This window comes from Drosophila eugracilis, unplaced genomic scaffold, assembly GCF_018153835.1.
Source record: "Drosophila eugracilis isolate 14026-0451.02 unplaced genomic scaffold, ASM1815383v1 contig_367, whole genome shotgun sequence".
In the NCBI taxonomy this organism is placed as follows: Eukaryota; Metazoa; Arthropoda; class Insecta; order Diptera; family Drosophilidae; genus Drosophila; species Drosophila eugracilis.
The window spans coordinates 3,032,859-3,056,173 of record NW_024573224.1 but is presented as its reverse complement, the minus strand read 5'-3'; the positions used below and the strand labels follow the sequence as shown (position 1 = coordinate 3,056,173).

Genomic DNA, 23,315 nt, shown 5'->3' with positions numbered 1-23,315 from the left:
TGGCATATTGTTCGGCGGTTGGTCTCCTTTTTGGCCAGCCTAAAATAAAAACTCGGCTTTCTAGGTTACTGGGTCTCGCGAACTTGGCTTCATGTAGAGAAAAACTTGAAGCAGAAGTTGGGACCTTCTTTGGGGGTTAGTTAGAGGTATTAAAAGAAGGTTTAGAAAAGGTTTTAGTGCTAGTTTAAGTAAGGGAAGAAGCTAATGATGAAGAAGAAAGAATGGAAAGACAAAACTTTCTCCTATAAAGTTGATTACTAAACTTCAATTTTCTTTAAGTTTGGCCAATATTTTACCTTAACGAAGTAATTTTCCAATATAAACTAAGTAAATACCAACTTTTTTTTGCAGTGCATTTGGAAAAACAATCGAATGTGAGTTGCATTTAAGCTGTCCTACACTTGCCTTTTAACGATTTAAATGCTCTGGCACGCCATTCCTCAATTTAACGCATCATAAAGAGGGGAAAACTGCATCCTGAGCTGGGGATTTTATGACCCAGAGGAGGCTGCTTAGCCAAGGAAAGCAAAATGAAAAAAAAATTGTAGAATACAGAACACAGCGAAAGAAAAGCCCCACATGGAGGGCCGCTGGCCGCTGGCTTGCCGCTTGCCGATCATAAATCAAATTTCAATTCACGTGCCGGTCGTCCGTCCATCCATCCGTCCGTCCGTCCGTTCGTTTCTGCCTCATGTTCATTAATGAAAGCGAAATGCGCTTATATAATGCCATAACGCTGGGGACTATCGGCCCTCGGACATCATCAAAACTGCCACTGATTTTCGCAGAGCGCAAAAATTGGCACAAGTTCATCATCATCATCATCGTCGTCGTCATCTGTGGGATGTAGCTTTTTTTTTATACTATATATGGGCGTGGCCCTTATGCACGTTGAAAGCTCCAGAGACCGCGGCGAAGTTCAATTTATGAGCCGCAGACAGTATTTCGTCCCTATCTCTGCCCCTGTCCATTAATCGATTGTAGTTTTTAATTAAAATTTAACTTTATAATGATTTTTTATCAGCTGTCTCTTGTTTAAGTCTAAATTAAAAAGAAATTTCTCATTTCTGTAGGAGATCGGGCGTACAAGCAGAAACAGGAAGCCGCCGCCGTGAGCAAAGTGGGCGTGTACACTGCCAGGCTGGGACGTGATCGGGAACAGGATTAGTGACAGACAGACAGACAGACAGACATCAAAGACCAGGGGGTATACTCAACCGATCTATATCGTTGCTATACCCTTCTTGGCCAGCCAAAAACCCCAAAAGAAACTTTGATTGATGTGCGAACTTAAGAAGCGGCACGTGTTTTCCGTCTTAAACTTATCAGTTTACTCTAGATATATATATTGATATATTCTTATAGGATATTTAAGATATAGATGTGTTAAATGACTTAATGTGGAATGCGACTTACCATCATATGTTAGTTCTGAAGGATTGAGTGATGATAAGAACTTACCATCTGCAAAGAAAAGAAAAGTTGGGAAAAATCAAATTAATTTTAATTAAAATAATGTTAATAATTGTTAATTAACTGTTATTCTGGCTAATTGTTATAGAATAGTTATAGCTGTTAAACTTTCTTATTAGTTTCCAATCTAAACTTTACCCCTTAGAACCCTTTTGCTTGCCTTTAAAAGCTAACCAAAATCTGTAAACTAAATCCAAAAATAAAACAAATATAAAACTCTAATTTTCAGGTATTAAAAATGCAGATATTTCCCTGTACATGTTCATGTTTTTCCCCAACCATTTTTCCCCATAAATGAAGCATTAAAACGCTTAATTACATGCCATATCGAACGTTATAGTTTTTGTCCGGGTTTTTGTTTGGCTTTTGTTAGGCAAACCTTTTGCTGTAATTTTTGGTTTTCCTGCCACGCTTTTCTCTTTTTTCTTTCTGCTTTTTTTTTTTTGGTGCTTGATTAATTTTATTATTGTGCAGCATTTAATTTAATACGCATTGCGGCGCATAATGTACAATAATTATTTTAAATTCACTTTGACAAGCCAACACACACAGAGAGAGAGAGAGATCTTTCGCCCACGCTAACCGCGCTTTCATTTCCCTGTTAATGTTAATTTAATATTTTTACATTGTGCTCGTGTTTTAATTTTTGCCTGCGGTCTGCCATGTTTGTTCCTGCTGAAATTGTTCAATTTTTTTCGGTTTTATTTATATATTTTTTTTCTTTTTTTTTTTGCTTTTGTTATCATAAAACAAAAATGCAAATTAACGCAGAATCCTCGACTGCTGCTGCTGCTTCATCTCTTTTTGGTATTGTTAATTATTTATGGCTGTCATTGGCGATTTTTTCTTTTAATTTTTCCATGTTTTATCTTTTTTTTTCTTTGCCGCATTTTATTTCAATAAATTATTAATATTTTTTTCGCTTAATTTCCTTTTTTTTCCTCTCCCCCCAAAGTGTCACATTTTATGGAGATTTTAAGACCTTTCGTATAATTATTAGTTAAAACAATTTAATCCTGATATTGAAACGACTTCTTGGCCATATCCGTTTTGTGGTTAAATGACCTCTGTGTTTAAGTTTTATTTTAATTTGATTTTTTACTACCCAGCTGGAGTTTTTGTTGTTGTAAATAAATCAACGATAATTAACCTTCTGCAGCGCGTAGAAATAATTTTACTGTCAATGTTGTCAACACTGACAGTCGAACATCTTAAATCATTTGTGTTGTTGTGGCTCAGTATCTTGTTTTTATTGTTGTTGTTGTTGTTTTTTTGTGTTGATCAGAAAACGAAATTAAAAAGCGCAACAGAGACGGACACTAAACACGGCTAAATGATCAACGCGTCCCGAAAATGCCAAATGCGCCAAATGAAATGCCAATTCGCACTCAATTCAGAGGTTGCATTGGCTGGACTGGCGACAAAACACCTTTAAGAAGAACCTGCCTTTGTTTCTTTCTCTTTCTTTTAGTGTGTTGCTGTCTCTTTTGTTAGGCCAAGTTGAGTAGAAAAAAGAAACTATAAGAGTTTCAAGGCAGGGAAATAAAGAAGAGGATATCTCTGAGGATGTTCCTAACTTTCCTCTAAAAGCTTAAAATTCCCTAAAAATGTTCTAAAAAATATATATTAATAGTAAAGCTTATAAGTTTCTCTGACTAAAAGTAGTCTGTATTATAAGAAAAACTAAGTTTTTATTAAAAAAACGAGATGGTTTTTCAGATTAAAAACTATTCACTGGAAAACTCAAACATTTTCCTATAAACCTTGGTTTTCCTTTCACTTAAAGTTCAATCTCTCTCTATAAACCCTACTTTTCAAAATATAATTAATTAACTTTAACATCTCCCCAAACTTTTCTCTCTGTGTTTCCCTTTTTCCTGTTGCGTTTACGTCAAAATGCCGCCGTGGCAATTAAATGCCTTCAACGCTCATTGCCAACGCCTCAGTCAGTCGAATTGGACTTTGACTTGCCAAGTCGAAACTTTAGTAGCTGCTTCCTCTGCCTCTTTTCCCTTGCTTTGGGTTTACTACCCAACTCTGTTCTGTCCTGCAGCAGAAGGCAGTCCACCCTTTTGTCCACCTGGAGATGGTTTGCTGGAGAGTTGGGCCACAAATAACGCCCAAATATGGCGCAATTTCATTCGCAACGCAACGAATCGATTGCCGAGATGCCACCGCTGCTGCTGTTGCCGCTGCTCACTGCTGCTGCTTTCAATTCGTTGCGTTTCGATTTATTTATCACCTGTCGTTGAAAATTGAAATTGCATTCGCCTCGAGTCGTTGCCTCTTTTTGCTGCCTTAGTTTCATTTCGATTCGTTTCGTCTTTGTCTTTGTCTTTCGGGTTTCTTTTTTAGTTTTTAACTTCTTGCTGAGCTCGTCCAGGTAATCATTGTCAACAATTAATGAACAGCCATTGGTGGGCGTGGCAGTCGTTTAATGAACAAAGCCACCAAAGAGGCGTTCGAGATTTTCCCTTTTTTTCTTTCCCTTCCTCTCTCTCTCTCTCTCTCTCTCTCTTTCAGATATATATTTATAAATTAGCCGAGGCCTTTTCCTATTAGAATGGCCAAAAAAAAACTCATCAGCATAATGTAAGATGTTGCTGTTGCTTGGGGCGATAATGAGCCATAATGGCGTTGTTGGCCAAGGCAAGGAGTTGGGCCAGAGGAAGAGGGTTCATAAAAAAAAAAAAAACTGGTTCGAAGCTGCTCTTAAGAGCTCTTAATGCCAACGTATGGGTATATATATATATTTTGTACCTCTCCTTTTTTGCATATATTTAAAAGCTTGATTCCGTTCAGACCGAACATTGATCGACTAATCAGCAAATGGTCAAGAAAGGGGGAAGGGGGTGCTGCGGGTTGCACTCCTTATCAATGCACTTTGCCGTGCTACACGTAAACTTACTTTAAACGCGCCAAACTTTTCATTGCCGATAAGCAGGGGTAACCTCCGCCGAATCCTTCAGCCTTCAGACTGATAGTGTTACAGTGAGCGAAAAGGGAGGGTAAGTATTGGGTGATATATAGCTCATATTCTAAGATATCTTCTAAGATTTAGCTTTGCTATATAGTAACTTATATTGGAATGTAATTTGACTTTGATTACCACATTTCTCGCAGTGCCAGCCATTGATTTGCATCATTGTTTATGTACTTTGCATGCGCCTCGGAAAAGTTGCACTTGATTGGCAGGGAGTTTGGCAGGCTGACTGCCTGGCTGACTGTGGCACTCAGGAGCGGAGTCATTAGAGCGGCAATTGGCCAGGGCCAAAAAGGCCACTGAGCGTGTTCGTGCCGCCGGCGCGCGCTTCAACACTTTAGTCTTGGCTTCATCCATTCTCCGTTTCATATTGCCTATAGTCTATAGAGGAAGGAGTCCATGGTCTGGTCTTGTGGCATGCGGACTTTTGTAGCAGACAAAATTGTCGACAAATAGTTTACACAGGCATGAAATTTTCCTGCCCCAGCGAGCAACAAAAGAATGTTGTTGGTCTTGCAGGAATGTTGCAGTTAGCAGAGTTAGCAGCCAGCAGCTAGCAGACAGCATGCAACATGCCGAGTTGCTAGCTAGAAAGGCAAATATCTTGTGGATAGAGACAAGTGCAACATGATAGCCCACCTAGCAACCAACCAACCCACCCACCCACCTGCCACAAAATGTTTAATTAAATTATGTGAGCAGAGCGATATGCTGCTGCCCCAGGATTATGCATTGTATGCGGTCATTAATTCATATCAAAAGGGTAATTGAAAACCGCATAAATTAAACAACAGCACAAATACAAATGCAAAAAGGAAAAAAATGAGTGGAAAAAGAGGAAAAAGCAGAGCAATCAGTTTTTTATTCAAATTTCTTATCCGCTGGGGGAATGTGCAATTCTGCAACGCGCGCGCTCGGCTTTGACATTTGGCTGCATTATAGTTTAATCTTATTAAAATATTTATTTTATTAAAATATGCATGCAATTTGTTAATTTAACTGCTGCGTTTGCTGTTTTTCCAAACCCCCACCCTACCCCAATGCAGTTTTCTCTGTGTGATACCCTGGAAAGTGATGGGAATTTCAGATTATGTGAGGGAAAATGTTTAAAAAACTTTAATTTTTAAGCTACAAAGTTAAGAAGGTTAACTTTTCTAGTTTCTTAATAGAATTTTAGTTTATTTTTCATTCTTTAACTAACTATTATTAAACCCTAGACCTAACTAGGGTATCTTAGCTACCTATAACTCTTCACTTTCTGCTCTTCATATATTTTTTTTTAGTTGGTCATCACTGATTTCGTGCTTTTATTGTGGCAGCCACTGCGCTTAATTGCATTTTGTATATGAATTAATGAATTTTTTATCAGCAACAATGCACCTACACACACACAAACACACACTCACACACACACAGAGAGAGAGACAGATGTGCCATATAAGCCGCCTCTCTACATGAATGTTTTATTTATTTGTTGCTGTTTTTTCTTGTCATGGCGCCTGATAATGCAATGAAAACAACAAATGCGCCAACCGCAGAGCCTCCTATTTTTTTTTAATGCATTTTCTCATCTTTTTTTTGGTTTTTTTGCGAATATTTAATTTCATTTGTGGTTGCCCAACCAAACGGGGGGGGGACATAGACATAGTGTCATAGGCTGGTTAATCTTTTTAATAACAATATTATTCCGCTGTGGCAAAACCTCCCGAGGACTTCTATAGCTAGCATTTACCATATCATTAACAGCTCTTAGGCCTGTATCGGTGCATTAGGATCTCTTGAATATAGATCTAGATTCCGTAGAAATGTAAAAATAAAGGGTTTCGCCCGAAGGCCTAGGCTCCGTTGTTTCATTAAAATGCAATTAATATAGGCCTTTCAGCACATTCTGACGACTTTGGGGACCACAAATGATAGCCGGACTAGCCAGCAAATTAGGGTGCGCCTATAATTAATAACAGTTTCATTGAAGATAAGTGAGAGGGGGGGGGAGGGGAGGGGTGATAGTGAAGCATTTCATTAACTTCCCATTACATATTATACAAGCCAAAGACCCAAAAGGCCGCTGCAATTGTCCCGAAAAACTCGGCCAATGGACACGTGTAAGTCCAATGCATACAGAAGTGCACGCAAGATTACACTGAAAACAAAAGGGGGAAGATAGCTTAAGGCTTTCTATGACTAGATTTGATAGAAAAAAGGAAACAAAAGAGGTTTTCATTGCCATTTTCTATCAAAAATCTTTTTTAACTTAGAAAAAGTCATCTCTCCTTTAGTTTTCCCTTTTTTAAAGATTTTTTCTCTGTGCAGAGACAGAGAGAGTGCTTTGTATGAGTCAATCCATTAACGTTTTGATAAAAGATCTTTATGACGACACTCGAAGCGACGCCGGCAATCATCATCATCAGCCGAAGAGCCACAGAAATGGCTTTGGTACGTGTTGGCCCGGCCAGCAGTCGTCGAAAGGCACCAACAAACGCACACATGTTGGGTGAAAAGTAATTGCGTTTAAATGCCTTTACATTAGGGCCCAAAAAAAACATCTCTCTTACTATATATATATATATCTATCTATATAATGCAATGGAAGTCGACCTAATTGCAGAGAGACCGCTGCCCTGCCTTCGTGATGATGACCAAGGACAATTATTACATTACACTTGTAATGACATTATTAATGCTCTGCTTTCGGTCCGATTGTTTTTACGCCATTTCCCAGGCGATAAGCCAGAAATAAATCTCCATTGGCGACTTTACGACAGCCAAAGGGGGGGAGAAAAAGTGTAAAAAGAAAATGAACCAGCACACACCCCCTTCATAGTTTTTCTTTTTACGACTTTTTAATAGTTCTCACATAGATTTTATAGATCTGAAGGCCTGAAGCTTTGATGGGGCCCCCACAATATTTGTTGTTCTTACTTCTGGCCAAAGCGCATAAAATTGATTTCCTTTTTCCTGGGGTTTTCCCTCAGCTTTCCCCGCCCTTACCCATTCGGGCGTTTACTACTTTCTTGGCTGTCATAAAATTTATGTTTATGTCGTAAAATTTAGTTCGATTTTTTTCTTTTTTTTTGCCCTTTGAGCAACAGCAATCAATGTGCGTGTTTTTTGGTGTTTTTTTTCCTTTTTCTTTTCTGGACCACACCAGGTGTTTGCAAAGGGTTTTCCTTTTCCAGTCTGCAGAAAGAAAGAAGAAAAAATATAATACGCAACTTTTCCGGGCAAGAAATTGCCGCCTCTGCTTTGATATAAACAAACGACAGACATTTATTTTTATTACACACCTTTTGTGGGGCGGGGGAGGAATTCCTCTGTTTTTTTTTTCTGTCCCTTCTACCCAGGGTGACACTTTGGTAGTAGATTCTAGTTATTCTAATGCACATTTCATAGGCAATTCCAAATTAGGCAATGTTTGGCAAATGTACTTGGAAGAAGCACCCAAACAACAGTCAACCATCTAACCACCCTCAAACATCAAGGTGTGTCGTCCGCCTTGTGGGTGGTTTACTTTCCCTTTTTCGCCCAAGTTTTCGTTCTTATAAAAAAAGTAATTTTCTCATTCAAGGCTTTTTGTATATTAGAAGAAATGGCTTTATTTATTTCTTATTTCTGGGCGTACAAGTGCGAAATGAGGAAAACTTTGCCAGCTTTCACTTCAGTTCTACTCTCCACTCTCCAATCTCCACTCTCTTCTTCAGTTTTCTTTTATTTTACTTGAAGTTATATGGTTGGGCGCCCGTTAAATTGGCAAGTTTGTTGTGCTAAGTTTTTCGGGGTCTCCGGCTCCGGCACTCGGAGCCCATAAATTAGACGCACAAATTAGAAATTATGTGCGCATTTAAATGTGAAGAGGAGCTCCGGTTCGCCACCCCATTTCTCCTGGCTCTGCTCTGCTCAGCTCCATATGGCTTTTTGGACCAACTTCGCCGAGCTAATGAAATGGCAGTGGGTCTTTGCCTTTTAGTCAAACTCAATGAATATTTGAAGAGCCAGCAAAACGAATGGTTTTTCGCAAAACAAGAAAAAGAAAAGTAAAACAGCAAAAAGGAAAACAAAAGTAGGAAAAACGAAATGGAACTTTTGTGCCACGGCGCCATTTGGCGCTACAAAAGATATTTTTCCATTGAAAGCGTTATATGGCCGAGCGAAAAAGTTGTTTAAATTTAGCACAAGACACACATGTGTGTATATATGCACATTGGGTGAGTGGGTGGAGAGGGGGGAGGAGGACTCTTACAAGTCCCAGAAATTCCGCATTTCACATTTCTTTGTGCTGATTCTTGGACTGCAGACTGGAGACTGCAGACTGGAGACAATTGCTCAGAGAAATGACTCAAAATTGCAGACAGTTCAATGATCATCTTTCGTTCTTTGCCCTCTCCTGACTTTTATCAGTCCATTTGCATCTGACCCTCCCTCCCTCAAGTTGTGTTTCCTCCCTCCCCCCCTTTCAGTTTTGCTAATGTCGTTTATCATTAGAGGAAGGCTAACCTACAATTTCCCTACCTTTTCGGCCACAAAATGTATAAATAAATATATACAAGTTTATACCTATGTTTACCACAATTTTCTACACAATTTTCTCGGTTCGAATTTTCCTCCTGTTGATGCTAGATAATTTCTTTCGTTGGCTGTGGAGGAACGCATTACAAAATGTCAAAATTTCCTCACAACAACGCCCTCGACACGCTCCAAACCAGGTGGGCGGTTTATTTTTTTTTTCTTTTTCTTGGTAGCTGTCGGAGAGGGAGGGGTGGTGGTGGTGGTTCGTTAGTTAAGTTAAGTTAGTAGGTGGCATAACAAAACAAAACGAAAACAAAACCGAGAGGCAAAGTTGGTCAGGTGAACGCAAACAGAACCACCGACCGACCGAACGACCGACCGACCTACCACGCCCATCACTCAGCCACCAGGCGCATAATTTGTCATTGAATTTGTTTGCCTAGGCTGGGCATGGAGGCGGGGGGTGATTTGGGGGAGGTGCTCTTGCCACGCCCTATGCGGTTAGTGGGCGCAGGCCAAGGTGGTCTACACAGGAATAGGAAGAATAAAATGTTTTAAGAAAGTAATTTAAGTTTTGATTTTAAACTTAAGTTTAGTAGAGTGAACTTGTGAAAGGGACTTTGAGATATTTAAGTAACTATTTTTTAAGTTTTTCTTTATTTTTTAAAATTTTATTTTATTTTTTTTAGGACATTTTCTCTCCCTGTAATATCTTAGTTCTGGTTGAGACTTTGCCTTTGTTTTCCAAGCGAAACAAAACGGCAACAAGGTCTCTTTAAGGGAGCAGCGTATAATGCTCGTAGTGGGCGTGGCTGGTCGAGAGGTTGTTGTCCAAAAAAAAAACGTGAGCTGCTTAATTTGCCTGGCTGGGCATTTAAAAAGCATTTAGCTTACAGTAGAGTCCCCGAAAAGTAAGTCTACTAAAAAAGGGATATTTTTGGGGGAAATTTGAAGGGAAATTTTTAAGATTTTTGGTTTTTGGAGGGAAACTCCAACACTAAGGAGAGGTAAATCTTGTTTTGGGTTAAAAATATTTTTATTTTTAAATTTCAAAATATATTTATAATATTTCTGATCTACAGGGTGGCCCATGTAGCGTTTGCTCTTTGAACTAACCATAATTTGACTTTGACTTGTCGAATGTATTTTGTCAATGTATCAAATATTTAGAAGAAGGTTTGCGGTTTTCGAAAGTTAAGTTAAGTTTACGCTGGAAGAAAATTGGAAAATAGCAATCTTAAAATGCAAATCTTCCGTGGGCCAACCTATAAAATATTTCTTTTTTGAAGAAAATCAACAAAATTGAAATACATTTTCCTGCCTTGAAGCCTCTCAAATTCAATCTCTAAAAGACTTTTACGAATCTTAAAGATGATCTGCTTTTCTCTGCGTGTTCCCGTCCAAGACAACGTTGCTATCTCCGGCGTAGTCATTGATTCTGGTTTCAGCGAAAATGAGAGGTCGTCAGGGCTCACAGCCCAGGCACACATACTCGAACGTTGAAGAGAGAGCCGTATAATTATAATTGCTGATAAATGCCTCATACTAATAAACACTTGGCAGCAGCAGCAGCAGCAGCAGAAGGAGCAGAGGGAGAGAGGGTACATATATGTCAGATCGGGATTGGGATCGGGACGTGTGACGCTAATGACACTTGGCTTCGTCGGGGCAAAAATGAAATGATTTGTGTGAGAGATTGCATGCCGCGCAGTGATTTGTGATTTGTGTGTTGAGAAATGCAGTTTTAAACTGCAAAACTGCAAAACTGGCAGCTTGATAAGCTCCGCCACTGTCATCAGCAGCAGTACGGCACTTGATAGCTCTATTAATGGCACGCCATCGTGTCATCTCTTTTTTGCACATTTAGCGCCCTACCTACAGCCATCTCTTTCTCAGATGCAATTCAAAGAAAGAAGAAGAAGAAAGAAGACAAGACAATCACCGAAATGAATGCGAAAATAATGAATAATAAAAGTCGGGGAGTACATGGTTTTTAATGTTTCCTTGAGAATGAATAGCACTGAGGTTAAGAAATTAAAAACACTTATCTCTATACCCTCTGTCTAGCTGTCTCTTTCTGTTATTGCCATCCCTTTTTTTTGGCAAGCTTATCACTTGATGGCCTGAGTGTTCGTCCGGCTGTGTCTAATTTATGCAACCGCCAGTGTGGCAGATCCATAACTATATTACGACGATAAGTGTAAAGTTAGACAAATTTCAAGTCAAAAGCGACCACCCATGAAACGTGATTCCCAGCGAATGGGATGGCTATATATAAGGGGTGTGCGAAAGAGATGGCACGGAAGCTTGCATTTTGTTTTTAGGAGTTTTTTTTTAAAGAGCAACCCTCAAAGACTTCGTTGCTTGTTTGTCAATAACCGGCGACCTTCCGCCTCATCCTCCCTAGGAATATATACAAAAAATTTCTGGTGTTGATGATTCCGTTGATGGAGAAGGCAGGGGAAAAGAGATCCCGGGGAAATTCGATGCGCATTCTATTCATTGGCGTGTCGGCCTAGAAATATGATAATGCGTACCCGAAAAAAAGCAACAGTCAGTTCGTAAATTTTCATTGTAAAATAAGAACAAGTCCCGTCGTCTGTCGTTCAGAGTTGCTTTTTTGTTAGGGGATGAAGATGTATTGCCTTTTGTGCCGTTTGACGTAATGTTACATAAGCTCTGTTTGGTCCTTGCTGTGTTATATTTTCCCCTTCTCTCCCTTCCACACTCCTCATTATGAAACATCGCATTTGTGTTTCAATTTTTAAGAGTACGAGAGTCCGAATCCACCCGAGCGGAATCCCAAAACGTGCAGCAGCTGGTCTGGCACGTTTTCCCCTTAGATTCTAGGGGGTTCCTTTCCTCTACCGAATCCTATTCCTATACCCAAAAAAAAGATAACCCCGAACAGATATGGGCAATCTCTGACAGCCCTTTCAAAAACGTTCCTTTTCTTCGTTTTCGTTAATGCGTAAAATTTTAATTTAATTTTTTTTTTTCGTTTTTGATTTCATACTTCTGGGAAATTCGTGTCAGCATTTTGACAAAAGAGTTAAAAAGTTGTGGGAAAAATATGAAGATGAATAGGGAAATGATGGCGAAGTGTGAATTATGATTGGGATGTCATAAAGATAGAAGTCTTATCATTAAGTTAGTTAATCTAATTTGCTATCCATCGATCTTTAAGTTAGAAAATTCCTTAGGAATTAGCATAATAGAACCACAGCCCGCTTACTTCCTTTCCCAAAACCAAAAGAAAAGACAATTAAAAGTGGCAGAAGGAGGGGGAAGTGAACCTAGTAAAGCCGGTAAAATGCTTTCACATAGCAAAAGACAGAGCGAAAATTCCCAGCTACGGTGAAATGCCTGAGAAAAACTGTCAACGCTGGGAGAGGGGCATTGAAGGAAAACCCAAATGGAAATGGAAATTGTCTAATTGTGCGTGGTAAGATAACAAAGGCAGAGTTAGAGCTTCCTGTTATTGTTGTTACTTTCTGTTGTTGTTGTTGTTTGTTGCCCCTAAAACATACCCATCATCATACCATCAATGTAAATAAGCCAGAACAACAGAGAGAACAGAGAGCAGCGGCCAAAGATAATCGCCTTAGTTGGCCCACAGAAAAGTGCACTTCACACAAGGTTCCCCCTTTTGGGTAGGATTTAAATGCCCGCCGGCGTAGTGACAAAAACAAGCTGCCACATCCCTATCCTGTGAGACAAGGATATGTTTTAAAACTGTAACAATTGGCAATTGTGTGGGTCTTGCGGCTTGACGAACTTCCCAAGCGGAAAGGATAACACGCACTTTTCACCGAGCCCAACCCCCATGAAAGTTAATTTACGTCACGCAGCATTTTCAATCAATGTCAGTGGTGGTGGCCGATGAGGGTTTTACAGCAAAAGGGGTGGCCTCCTCGACCGCCCGCCGTTTCTGTTTATTTTCATTTCCAATTTTATTTCCCTGACCTGACCTGATCTCGTTTTGATTTGCATTTAAGCGCGACACTTGACGAGCTGCTGAGCTGGCGAACTGCCGATTTGCCGTGTAAATAAACAGATTGCTCTCTCACAAAAATTTGTGTATCTTTACAGCTCTTTAACGCCGCATTAGCTCGTCAGCCAGGAATTTATGTTTTTTAATTGAAGTCCAAAGTCTGAAGTTGATGAGGGTGATGGCTGATAGCTGATGGGTGATGGGTGATGGGTGTGTGTGTGTGTGTGTGTATAATTACAGGGTCTGCGGCTGTCAGTTTTAAGTTGCCACGTTTTTATAGGGAAATCTATAGCTGAGTTGAGTGTTTTTCTGGCCATAAACCTATAATTATATATATTAGAAAAGTATCTTTAAGGTCTTAAGAGAGAGAGAGAGAGAGAGATTTTTCTACCTTAAGGACTGTCTTTAATTTTCCTCAAACCTTCCCTTTTTGCTACACCCGACTGGGGCATGAAATTCCTGTCAAAATTGATAAAAATCACATTTTCCATTTGAATAACATTTTACGAATTCGTGCATAAAATTACGACAGAAAAATATTCCCTTTCCTCGCATCTTTTTGCACTGGAATTTCTGCAGCTTCAGATATATATATATATATAGTATATTCTTTGGCAACCGCATTCCGCCCTGCCGGTTGCCTTGTCTACTTAAAATGTGGAAAATATCTATTTGCTACGCCCGAAATACGCGACGTAAAATTTCCCACCACAGACAGTAGTAGAGCTGGGGGAAAATTTGTTAGAGGGAACCTTTGCCATTTTCTTATCGCTTGGAAAACAAGAAGAGAAGAAGAAGAAGCTGGGCGCTCCTCAGAATTAACATGGAAATTTTGCGCTCTGCTAGAAATTATTCAACCGTAGATAATTTCTATTGAGTGCTTCGAAGTGCAAAACTCGAACTATGCCGAAATTTAATTTGTCTACAAAGTCAAGCGACGTGTAGATAAATCAATCAAAATGGCGCGCACATACGACCACATAAAAAAAAAAGATATATATATATATATATATATCTAAACACATCGGCGAAACTCGCACACAATCGTTAAAGTTGCTGTTCGGTGCGCTTTAAAGTTTTTTTTCGAATTTGACGTCAACGTCAATGGATTGGCTGCGGAACGCCTTCTACTCTTCAGAGCTCTCTTCAAACCACTGCCCCTTTCTTTTACACAGAGAAAAATAATTGAAATTCTAAGAAAGTTAATCAGAAATTAGATTTTATAACTAAAAAATATCAATAATTTAGGTTTGAATGAGATTTAAGAACTTTTTAACTTTGTTTTCTCATTTTCCTTTTCCTTTGCTTGGCGGAAATATTTTTCTCACTGCACAAATTCTTCTAGCAGTGAAACTGCATTATCACCTTGGGCTCCCCCACTCAATTTATGTTTTTAAAATATTTTTTTTATTTTTCTCCTCCGAGAGCAGACAACGAGTGGCCCCAGAGTGTCTTTTTCGAGTGCTGTTTTGGCCAGGGCTTTTGTTTTTTTCGCTGCCGCCGTTCAAACAAAGGGGAAAACAACGCACTCTCCGAGGAAATAATAATAAAAAATATACAGAAACAAAATATTATTTTTGCCTATCACCATAAATAATTCACCTGACTTCCCCTCCCTGCTGCCCAGGCCGCGAGATCTTCAAAAAGAAGCGCCCAAGTGCAAAGTCAGTCGCACTCGAAAAAATATTGAAAAAGCAACAGGCAGGGTGGGCAGGGTGAAGGGTGAAGAGAGAGGGGAGTACTAAAAAAATACACATAAAACTCTTTTGCAGGCTGAAGTGGAGCTTGGAGTGGAGTGGAGTCCACAGAGCGAGCTCCAAGTTCCAAGCTCCAAGTTCCGATCACCAAGACAGGCAGTCTAGGGTTGTCCCTAGGAAAAGTTGTTGTAGGTTTTGATGTTGTTGTTGTTGTTTCATCAGTAGACTTGTTGTTGTTGTTGTTACTCTTTTGTCAAGTTGTTGTACGATTACGCTGCGAACTTGTTGTGTCTTCGAAAAGCTTTGGCTTTGGCGGCACTTCAAGTTGAGGCAAACAACATAATCAAAAGTGGAAGACAGCGGCCTCAAGAGGTGTGAAGTGTGTAACACATTCAATAGGGATTAAGACTGATCGAGAAACTGGCTAAAATCAGCTTAAGTTAAGGCTTAAAAAACTTCAAAGGAATTCGAATGGAAAGGCTTACAAAAAAAAAAAAGAGAATGGAAAGCTATAAAGTTAGGAACTACCATTTTTATTTTTATTCTTAGAGGAAACTGTTCTTAGACATTCAAATTGCAGATATACTCTTTAGACTTTCTTAAGTTATAAAGTTTAGTATAGAATTTAAAAGGCACTTACCAGGGTCTGATGTATCTAGGGCAGGTGGCTGCTGTGACAGTGGACCGGGAGTACTACCAGCGCCCGGCGATCGGGCATCATCGTTCATTGCGCCGCCGTAGGACAGTGATGAGCTCGGCGGCCGCTGAAAAATCAAAATCAAAATTACAAATATAAAAAATGTTTAATAAATATAATAAAAAATAGAGAGTAGGAGTGGGGAGAGGGTAGGCATGCTGATTGTTAGAATTGATTACAAATTGGTTATAAATGTCGCTTTAAATTGACACGCCTGGCCATTAAATGAGCCAGACGCTATGGCCATGGCCAATGCCAAAAGGCAGACATTGTCTTCTTCCGTCTCCTATCCTGACTATAAAACTTTACCACCCCCTCCGGCACACCCTTTAAGGCCCCAGCAAACTGTCTGCACGACTGTCAAGTTGTCAAAAGTGCCATGGCCTGGCCATATTGTGGACAAACAAATGTTCAAGATTGTCGTGGCCTAGGCCTAGAGCAAAATACAAAACCAAACCGAAACGAGACAAGCCAGCAGACAACATCGTGTGCAGAAATAAATATAGCTAGTAGATATATATATATATATATAAGTTATCAAATTAATATGCAGCGACTGGCTCTGGCGATCTGGCCGTCTTCTAACTAGGAGTAGAATCAACTCGTCTCCATCTCCATCTCCATCATCACCAACATCAGCAGCAGCAGCAACATCGTCATCGGCAATGGACAACAGGCCAGCGACAACGATGGCATATTAAACGTTGTTTAAGTAAAAAAAAAACAAAAACAGGGGAAAAACTTATGCAGAAACCAAAAATGTCAATGTCCCGGGTATATAGCAACGATCGAAATCGATCGAAGACCAATTTAAATTCTGCTAATAACAAAAATATACAAAACGACGATTCTCGCATTAATTTCGTTCACGTGCAAGCTACAATTTTTAGCCATAAAATTATTATTTTCCCAAGCTCATAAAAATTCTTGACTTTCGAATACAATAAAATATATATATATATATATATATAACCCTCTTTCACATTCAGGTCACATCGGGCATGTGTTTTCGTTAAATATTTGTTAAATCGCATATTAATAGCGCCCTGCTATAGACAATTTGTGGCCAGTTATGATTGAAATTTTGATTTGTTAGAAAGAGCTTAGAAAGAGGAGCAATGAACTTTGGTTTGCTTAGCATTAGATAAACTACGTTTAGCTTAAATAGACTTAGCCAAGTTCCTGGGCTTCCCTCTTTTTTTTTTTTCCTTACTTTCCATTTCAAACACACTCGCGGCCGCAAATCTATTAATAATTAGACAACGCCGTCTGCATTTTAAGCACTCCAAACCCATACCTCCACTTTATTAGCCATAAGGTGTCTCTTGATAGTCGCATAAACAATTTCCACCATAAACGGTACGCGATAAAGCCGGCCCCGTGAGCCACCACCTGCAATTGTAGCAATTGCCGTTGGTCGTTGCCTTTATGGCTTATAAAGCAAAGACAAAGCACAGCGACTTTAGACCATTGGCCGACGGCTAAAATGAAACTATTTAATTAGCTAGCCGAAATCAAATAAAATGTCTATAAACCTGGCTAAGACAGAGCAACAACAACAACTTTACCAAAGAGCCGGTGAAATTTGATAGGCTTGACGGTGGGTCAAGTCTGGGCCGCGTCGTCTTCTTACTGGACTTGTTCGCATCTTTCACACTTGCCGCACACTTTGCCAGGGTTCTGTTTCATTTTTTTTTTGCCTTAATATTTGTCGGCCTTTGAGCCCTGTGAAGGTGTCTCCAATTACTGGGAGCTGAGTGAGTGTCCGAGTGTTGGCCAAAAAGGCGGCCTGGCGTGCTCCTTGAACAGGATCCATCCTACTCCCAGCCAACGATGCGTGCCTTAATTACATTTTCAATTAGCCAACGGCCCACCGACACGACCGCTCCACTAAATTAAGCTATCGAATTCCTTTTGCATGTCCTGCGACAATTATTAACAAATATCGGTTTTTATTCAAATGATGAGCGTCGTTGGGGACTGCTTTTAATATTAATGAAAGTGAAACGAGAGAGAGGGGGTAAGGGGACAAGCTGAACCCCACCTCTAACCCCAATTCCATTTCCACGTCACGTAATGCTTCCTCATCGTGAAAACTTTTTCTGCCCGCTTTTGGGCGGGAGCGGCCCTTTGGGTGCATTAAAATGATCAAGAAACAATTTTCGTTTACCTGCCTTAGCTAAATTATTTATTTAATGCCCTCTACGCCTGCCCCCAACCACCTCTTCTTGCTAAATTTTTGATGATTTCTGGAGTGGAGCAGCGACAATTGGGTGAGCGGGAAAAGTGGAAGGGCGGCGTGGGACAGCAACCGCAAATTTCTAGGGCCAAGTGAGTCATAAAAAAAGTTACGACCCAAGTCCAGGAACACTGAAAAGAAGTTTGGCTTTTGTTTTGCTTACTAAATCCGATTGGTCTCACTGTTTAAGCCAGCAAAGCTCAGTGTGACCATGCAGTCTAACCAAAGTCAGGTTTTTCGTAATGAGATGTAGTTTTAAGTTGTAAGATATTTCCCCCACTGTAATACATCACACAAATTGCTAAAGTATAGAAGATCTTTTGCTCAATTGTTTTCGTTTTCGCTCACTTCATTACGCTGGCGAGAAGTTTGACTTGCGGTCAGTCTGAGAACTTTCCAAGTGACTTGACTAAGTCGGCTCAGCTGCGGGAGATAATTGCTAGTGAGAAAGATGGGGCGTAGCCAGTGCAGGCAGCGTCGCCATCCTCGTCGAACACAAAATATCGACGCGTGTCGTTCTGTGCGTTCCACCCAAAAGTCAAAACATGCAATTTTCATAGAGCCCTGTAATTTGGTAAAAATCTCTGTCACAGCTCCTGGCCGGTTAATCACTACAATCAACAGCTCTCTCGAACTTAAGTTCTCTCCCTTCCCCCTGGAAAAACTAAAGCAAAACAATCAAATTACGGTTCGTAATTCTGTTTTCTGTTGCGTGGGAAGTTTTTATTTTTCCCCCTTTTCACAAAATAGGCGTGGCACTAGAGCAGAGATTTCTCTCCCTTTTCCTGTAATTGCCCGGCGGCGTTAATCCTGCTTTTGACATTCGACAGAGAGAGAGGGAGAGGGTTCCTAAGGGTAAGTAGTCCGAGCCTAACCCGCGGCTAAATTCCAATCCGAATCTGAGTTTGAGTCCGGGATTAGGCCTACGCTTCGGGCTGATTTCACAATTAAAAATACAAACTACAGAGCTAAGCTGGGAAAAGGTATTAGTTGAAAAAATAAGCAAAAATTCATAAACTGAAAAGAAAATTTCATACGAAAAGAAATGCTGCTTGCTTTAACCAGCTGACCACACTGTTTCGCAATGTGGCCTTACAGCTTGCAGGGAGCTTAGCTAAGCCATAAAATTCTTTCAACAAATCAAAGTTGAACCAATATTTTCCCTCTGTGTAGCTTTTCCTGCTATTTGGTTTGATTTCTGTTTACCAAAACGCCCTGCCAAGTGGACGTGAAGCATATTTTTTCTATTTGTCAGCAAACACACTCAGGAACAAATTCTCTACCCCATTTGATGAGCATATCCTTAGAGCAAATAATTAAATCCTTTTTACACGGCCGCTGCGAATGAAAGTTTAGCCATGCGGTTTCTGGTTTCGCCGGATTTTTTCGGCAGAGGGATGTGGAAAAGTGAATGGCAGCGAGTGGAAGTTGAGACCAGGCCCAAGCTCCCCATCGCAATCCTCGGAACAATCCCTCCTGGCTGTTTGTTTTGATGGATTTGCGCTGTTGTTGTTGTTATTGTTGTTGGTGTGTTCTGGGACAACACACACACACACAAAAGCTTTTGTTTGTCTGTTTGTGTCATGTTTGTTGTTGTTGTTTTTGGTTTTTGGTTTAGGTTTTGGTTTTAGCCACAAGGGCCCTCCGGCCGGAATTCTCTCTGTGCGAGTCTGAAGACTCTTTTGGCATTGGATTTCTGTTAGCAGGCTGCTTAATTAACGGTATATAACAACAACCCCCCTCCAACTCTGAGAGTGTGTAAGTGTTTGCCACTTGAGCAGCAGCTGCTCCACCCTTTTTCCCTTGGTTTTTACCCCACACAGACACCCAGCTACTAGAATTTACTCCCACATTTTGCTGTTGCCACCTTTTGTGTATTTAATTGCGCGCATGGCATTTAATTGTTTTTCAAATTTGCTCAAGCTGTGGCAGAATGTGTGTTCATGTGTGTAAGCCATTTTGTTCGCCAAAAGCGGGCGGGAAGGGGTGGTTGAATTTTTAATTAAAGGAGGTGTTGGAGGTGCAAAGGACTCCTGGCAGAACGTTTCAATATGGCTGACTGCCCGCCCTTTGCTAGAACCATCACTTTTGGCAGGCAAATTGCTTTACTAAGAATTTTCCACCTATGAAGGAGTGTGTTAATGAGAGTGTGCATGCGTGTGTGTGTCTGTGTGAGGTATAATTTCAATCAAATGGCAAGTTAATTACACACAATTATTGTGTGGAAGACAGACAGGCAGACAGACAGAATGAAGGCTTAAAGTTGAGTTCAAGTTTCAGGGAAACTCTAAAGTTGTTAAGCGGGAAAATCTTAAAGTTAGCTAACATAAATCAGTGAACTAAGTCAGCAACTAACTGCTAAGGCCTATCAGTATTTTAATTAAACACCAATAATTACCACAAAATTTCTGCCTGGCCTTATCATATCTAAAGAATTCGACACTCGACGGATGACAAATTCATTTAACCCACCCAACTTTCCAGCTTGGAGTGCCAACAACATTTTAATTTCATGTCGAAACACTTGACATAATTAAACTAAAACCAAAAGACTAGACCCAAACTATTTTAGATACAACAAATTACTCATACGCCCCGGGTTGCAGTACCCTTGTGACCATTATCTAACCAACCAAAAAAAAAAAATCTTTGTCCACCTATGCTAAGCGCTATCAGCAGCCGCCAACCCAAAACCAAGAATAACAATAAAACATAAGCAGGTCTGTGATTAAATATTTATAGTCCGATAAGAGGCTAAAAAATTGAAGTAGAGGCAGTAAGAAGAAAATTTGGAAATCTTAGGCAAACAATGAAATTAGTATTTTGATAATAAAAAAAACAAATTCAGAAGCTAACTGTGTAAAACCACTACTACAACCCACCAGAATCTGGCAAACAAGGTAAGGTAAAATAATAATAATAAATAGATAAGGCCACAAAAATGGGGGGGAAGGGAGAAACGGTGGCGCGCAATTCTGACTCTATCAAACTTATCATTTGTTTGCCTTTTGCTATTATGTTACACAAACAGTGGAAACGTTGCAGGAAAGAAATATAAATAAAAAAATCCAAAATAAACACAGGAAAACATGAGAAAAGATGGGAAAAGATCCCCCCCCAGCAAGGTTAGAAAGGAAAAGAACTCTCTCTAAGCAACGGAAATGAAGCAAATGGAGCTGCACGCGATTTATCATTTCGCAGAGATCGGATTTATCTGCTCCACAAATCTCGTAGCTATCAATTTGAACTTTTCACTCGCACAGATTATACCAACCAGCCGGCGGAGAAAAGTTCTACTAGAACTTTGGACTCTAGTTTGTAGTTTTACTTGATTTTTGTTTTTGTTTTTTTCCTCTCTTTTTTTTAATTTGCACTTGAGTGCATTTCTTACGCTGCGGCTGCCATGCAAATAAGATAATTATTCAAATGGCATGTTTCACACAATTCCAACACAAATTCCAGCGGGATAAAAACAAGGAGGGGAGGGGGTTAAGGGGGGCGGCCTCAAAAGGAAATCACGAAAGGCAATGGAATCATTTTCTTTTGCCGGCATAAGATATCAAGATAGCAACATGCAAATGCTGCAATGATCGCGAGAAATAGATTTGCATAAGACTGGCTGGCAGGCAGACTGGCTTGCATGTGAGAACATTAATCGTGTAATTAATTTGATGCATGTGTATGCAAAGTAATTTCATGTAAACTGTCACCCTCCTCCCCCTTATCCCCCACCCAATTTTTTTCGTGGCGTGCTAAAAAGTCTCCCAAGAAAAAAAAAAGAAAAGAAATCCAGCGGAAAGACAACAACCGAACCCAAGACACTCCACAGACAGTGTCAAATAGATTCCGCTGGCCGATAGAGACGACAACCAGGACCAGAGATTAGCCAAAGACATCGAGGGGCCAGTCAGGATCCCCGATACCGATTCCCTGATTCCCTGATTCCCCGTTCCCAAATCGGACATTTCGTGGACGTTTCCCTGTCAGCGAACTAACGCAAATCCCTCCTTAAAAACGAACGAAAAACCCGAAAAACATTTTCATTTCGCAAGCGCAAAAGATTTCATAGATTGCATTTTGCCACAGAGACCGAAGGTGTTGGCCAACTTATCGCCTTGCCGCAACTCGGCTGGTTGTTCCTTTCTTGGCCTCCGGTAGATAAGCTGACAGCTGAAATTAGCCCGACTAGAGGAAACATGCCCAGAGACGAGGCATTACAAGGATTTGTCGCTGTCTGGCGAGTCATGCCTCAAAAAAAAAAAAGAAGGAAAACAACAACACAAATACCATTCCGTAGGTTAGGATGGGGTTTACTGTGGCACTTTGGTTGGGCCAAAAAATGTCGAGTCACGGCACCAGGCAGCATAATACGAAATTCATACAGTATTATTGATATGAACACACTGATAAATGGCCCAGAGTGACTCAAATGTAGATCAAAGATTCGCGCGAGCTACGCATTCCAAATAAACTCCACCCCCCTTGCCCTATTCGCCTGTTTAATAGTAAGGTTTATGCACTGAAAAAAGTTTGTAGGATGTTTGAAATGTCATTTGAAGTGGGTAAAAATTGAAGAAGTTTAAAGAGACTTTAATCTGAAAGGAAGAAGTTTCAAGGAAGAAGTTTCAAGTTTCAGGTTCAAGAAGTCTATAGTCGTGCTATCCTTGAAGTATCTATAAAAGTATCTTTAAAATACTCCCTAAATCCAGATAAACCTAAGATAAAACTTAGTTCTGTGAACTATTTTTATGATTTAAATATTAATAAAGCAAACCTAAAAGTCCATGAAAGTACTTTAAGGACTCATTTTAACCTTTAACAAGTTTATGATTTCTGTTTTTCCCTTCATAAAAATCTCTATAAATTCCTATTTAATTACATTTTCTATATAGAAATAATAACAGCAAAATCCTATAACCAAACTTTTCCCTTCAGTGTCTCTGAAATCCTCATCTGAATGCGTTCCGAACACTCTTGTTTTGAGTTTTAGCCTCGTCATCATTGCCGCGAACTTCAGCACGGCGCTTTTGAGTTCTGTGTATTATTCTTTTTTTTTCCCCCCTTTGAGATAGTCTTTTGAATAGAGGGGCGGTCGGACGACTCTTTAAAAGCCTGGTCGGAAAAAGTGTCCCATCATGGCCAGTGCGAGCAGCAGACTGGAAGACGACGTCGCCATGGCCATGACAAGGCACAAGTTCCGCCCCTCGACTCCCAAGTTAACATTCATATTTCCCATTTCTCATTCCCAACCAAAACCCACTATATTCCCCCGAAAAGCCTCTCCAGTAAAAGAGTACTTAAAGGTTGAATCATGCCGGCCACTGCCAAATCAATTAGACCTGGTCGTGAGCCTCACTTTTTGGCCATTACTCGCCGTTTGCCAGCTCCGCAGAGGGGCCATAAAAATTAGAAAATTTGATTATTGCAACACGAAACGCTGCCCGAGATTCACTTTAGTTCGCTAGAAGTAATTTTTTTTGGTTTTGAAGAGAGTTTCGGGGGAGTAGAAGGCGTTTGCTTCTGGTAGGAGGACGTCCCACTGGGCAGGGCCATTTGCATATTATCATTTCGGGGGGCGCAAAAAGATGCTCTAACAAAAATTTCATTACCCAAACCCAAGGAAAAGCCGACGAAAAACAAAAAAGAGCAACGGTAGCGATGAGTTTAAATGAGTTTATTACATCTTTTGGCGCCTTTTACAGCATTTAGCCGGGGAATGTGTTTTTCGA

General features: G+C 40.1%; 1 protein-coding gene across 2 annotated transcripts in view; it reads right to left on the bottom strand.

Annotated features, from left to right (window-relative positions):
- Positions 1-23,315, bottom strand: part of LOC108113722 (homeobox protein homothorax) — a 107,178-nt gene that overhangs the window by 37,762 nt on the left and 46,101 nt on the right. The window contains exons 7-8 of one of the 2 annotated variants that reach the window (XM_041818729.1): positions 15,291-15,414; positions 7,911-7,913 (exon numbers count right to left, since the gene is read on the bottom strand). In XM_041818729.1, the coding sequence (XP_041674663.1) occupies positions 7,911-7,913; positions 15,291-15,414 (127 nt within the window). Of the gene's footprint in view, positions 1-1,416; positions 1,465-7,910; positions 7,914-15,290; positions 15,415-23,315 lie in introns of both variants that reach the window. The other variant, XM_041818727.1, reaches the window with a different exon arrangement.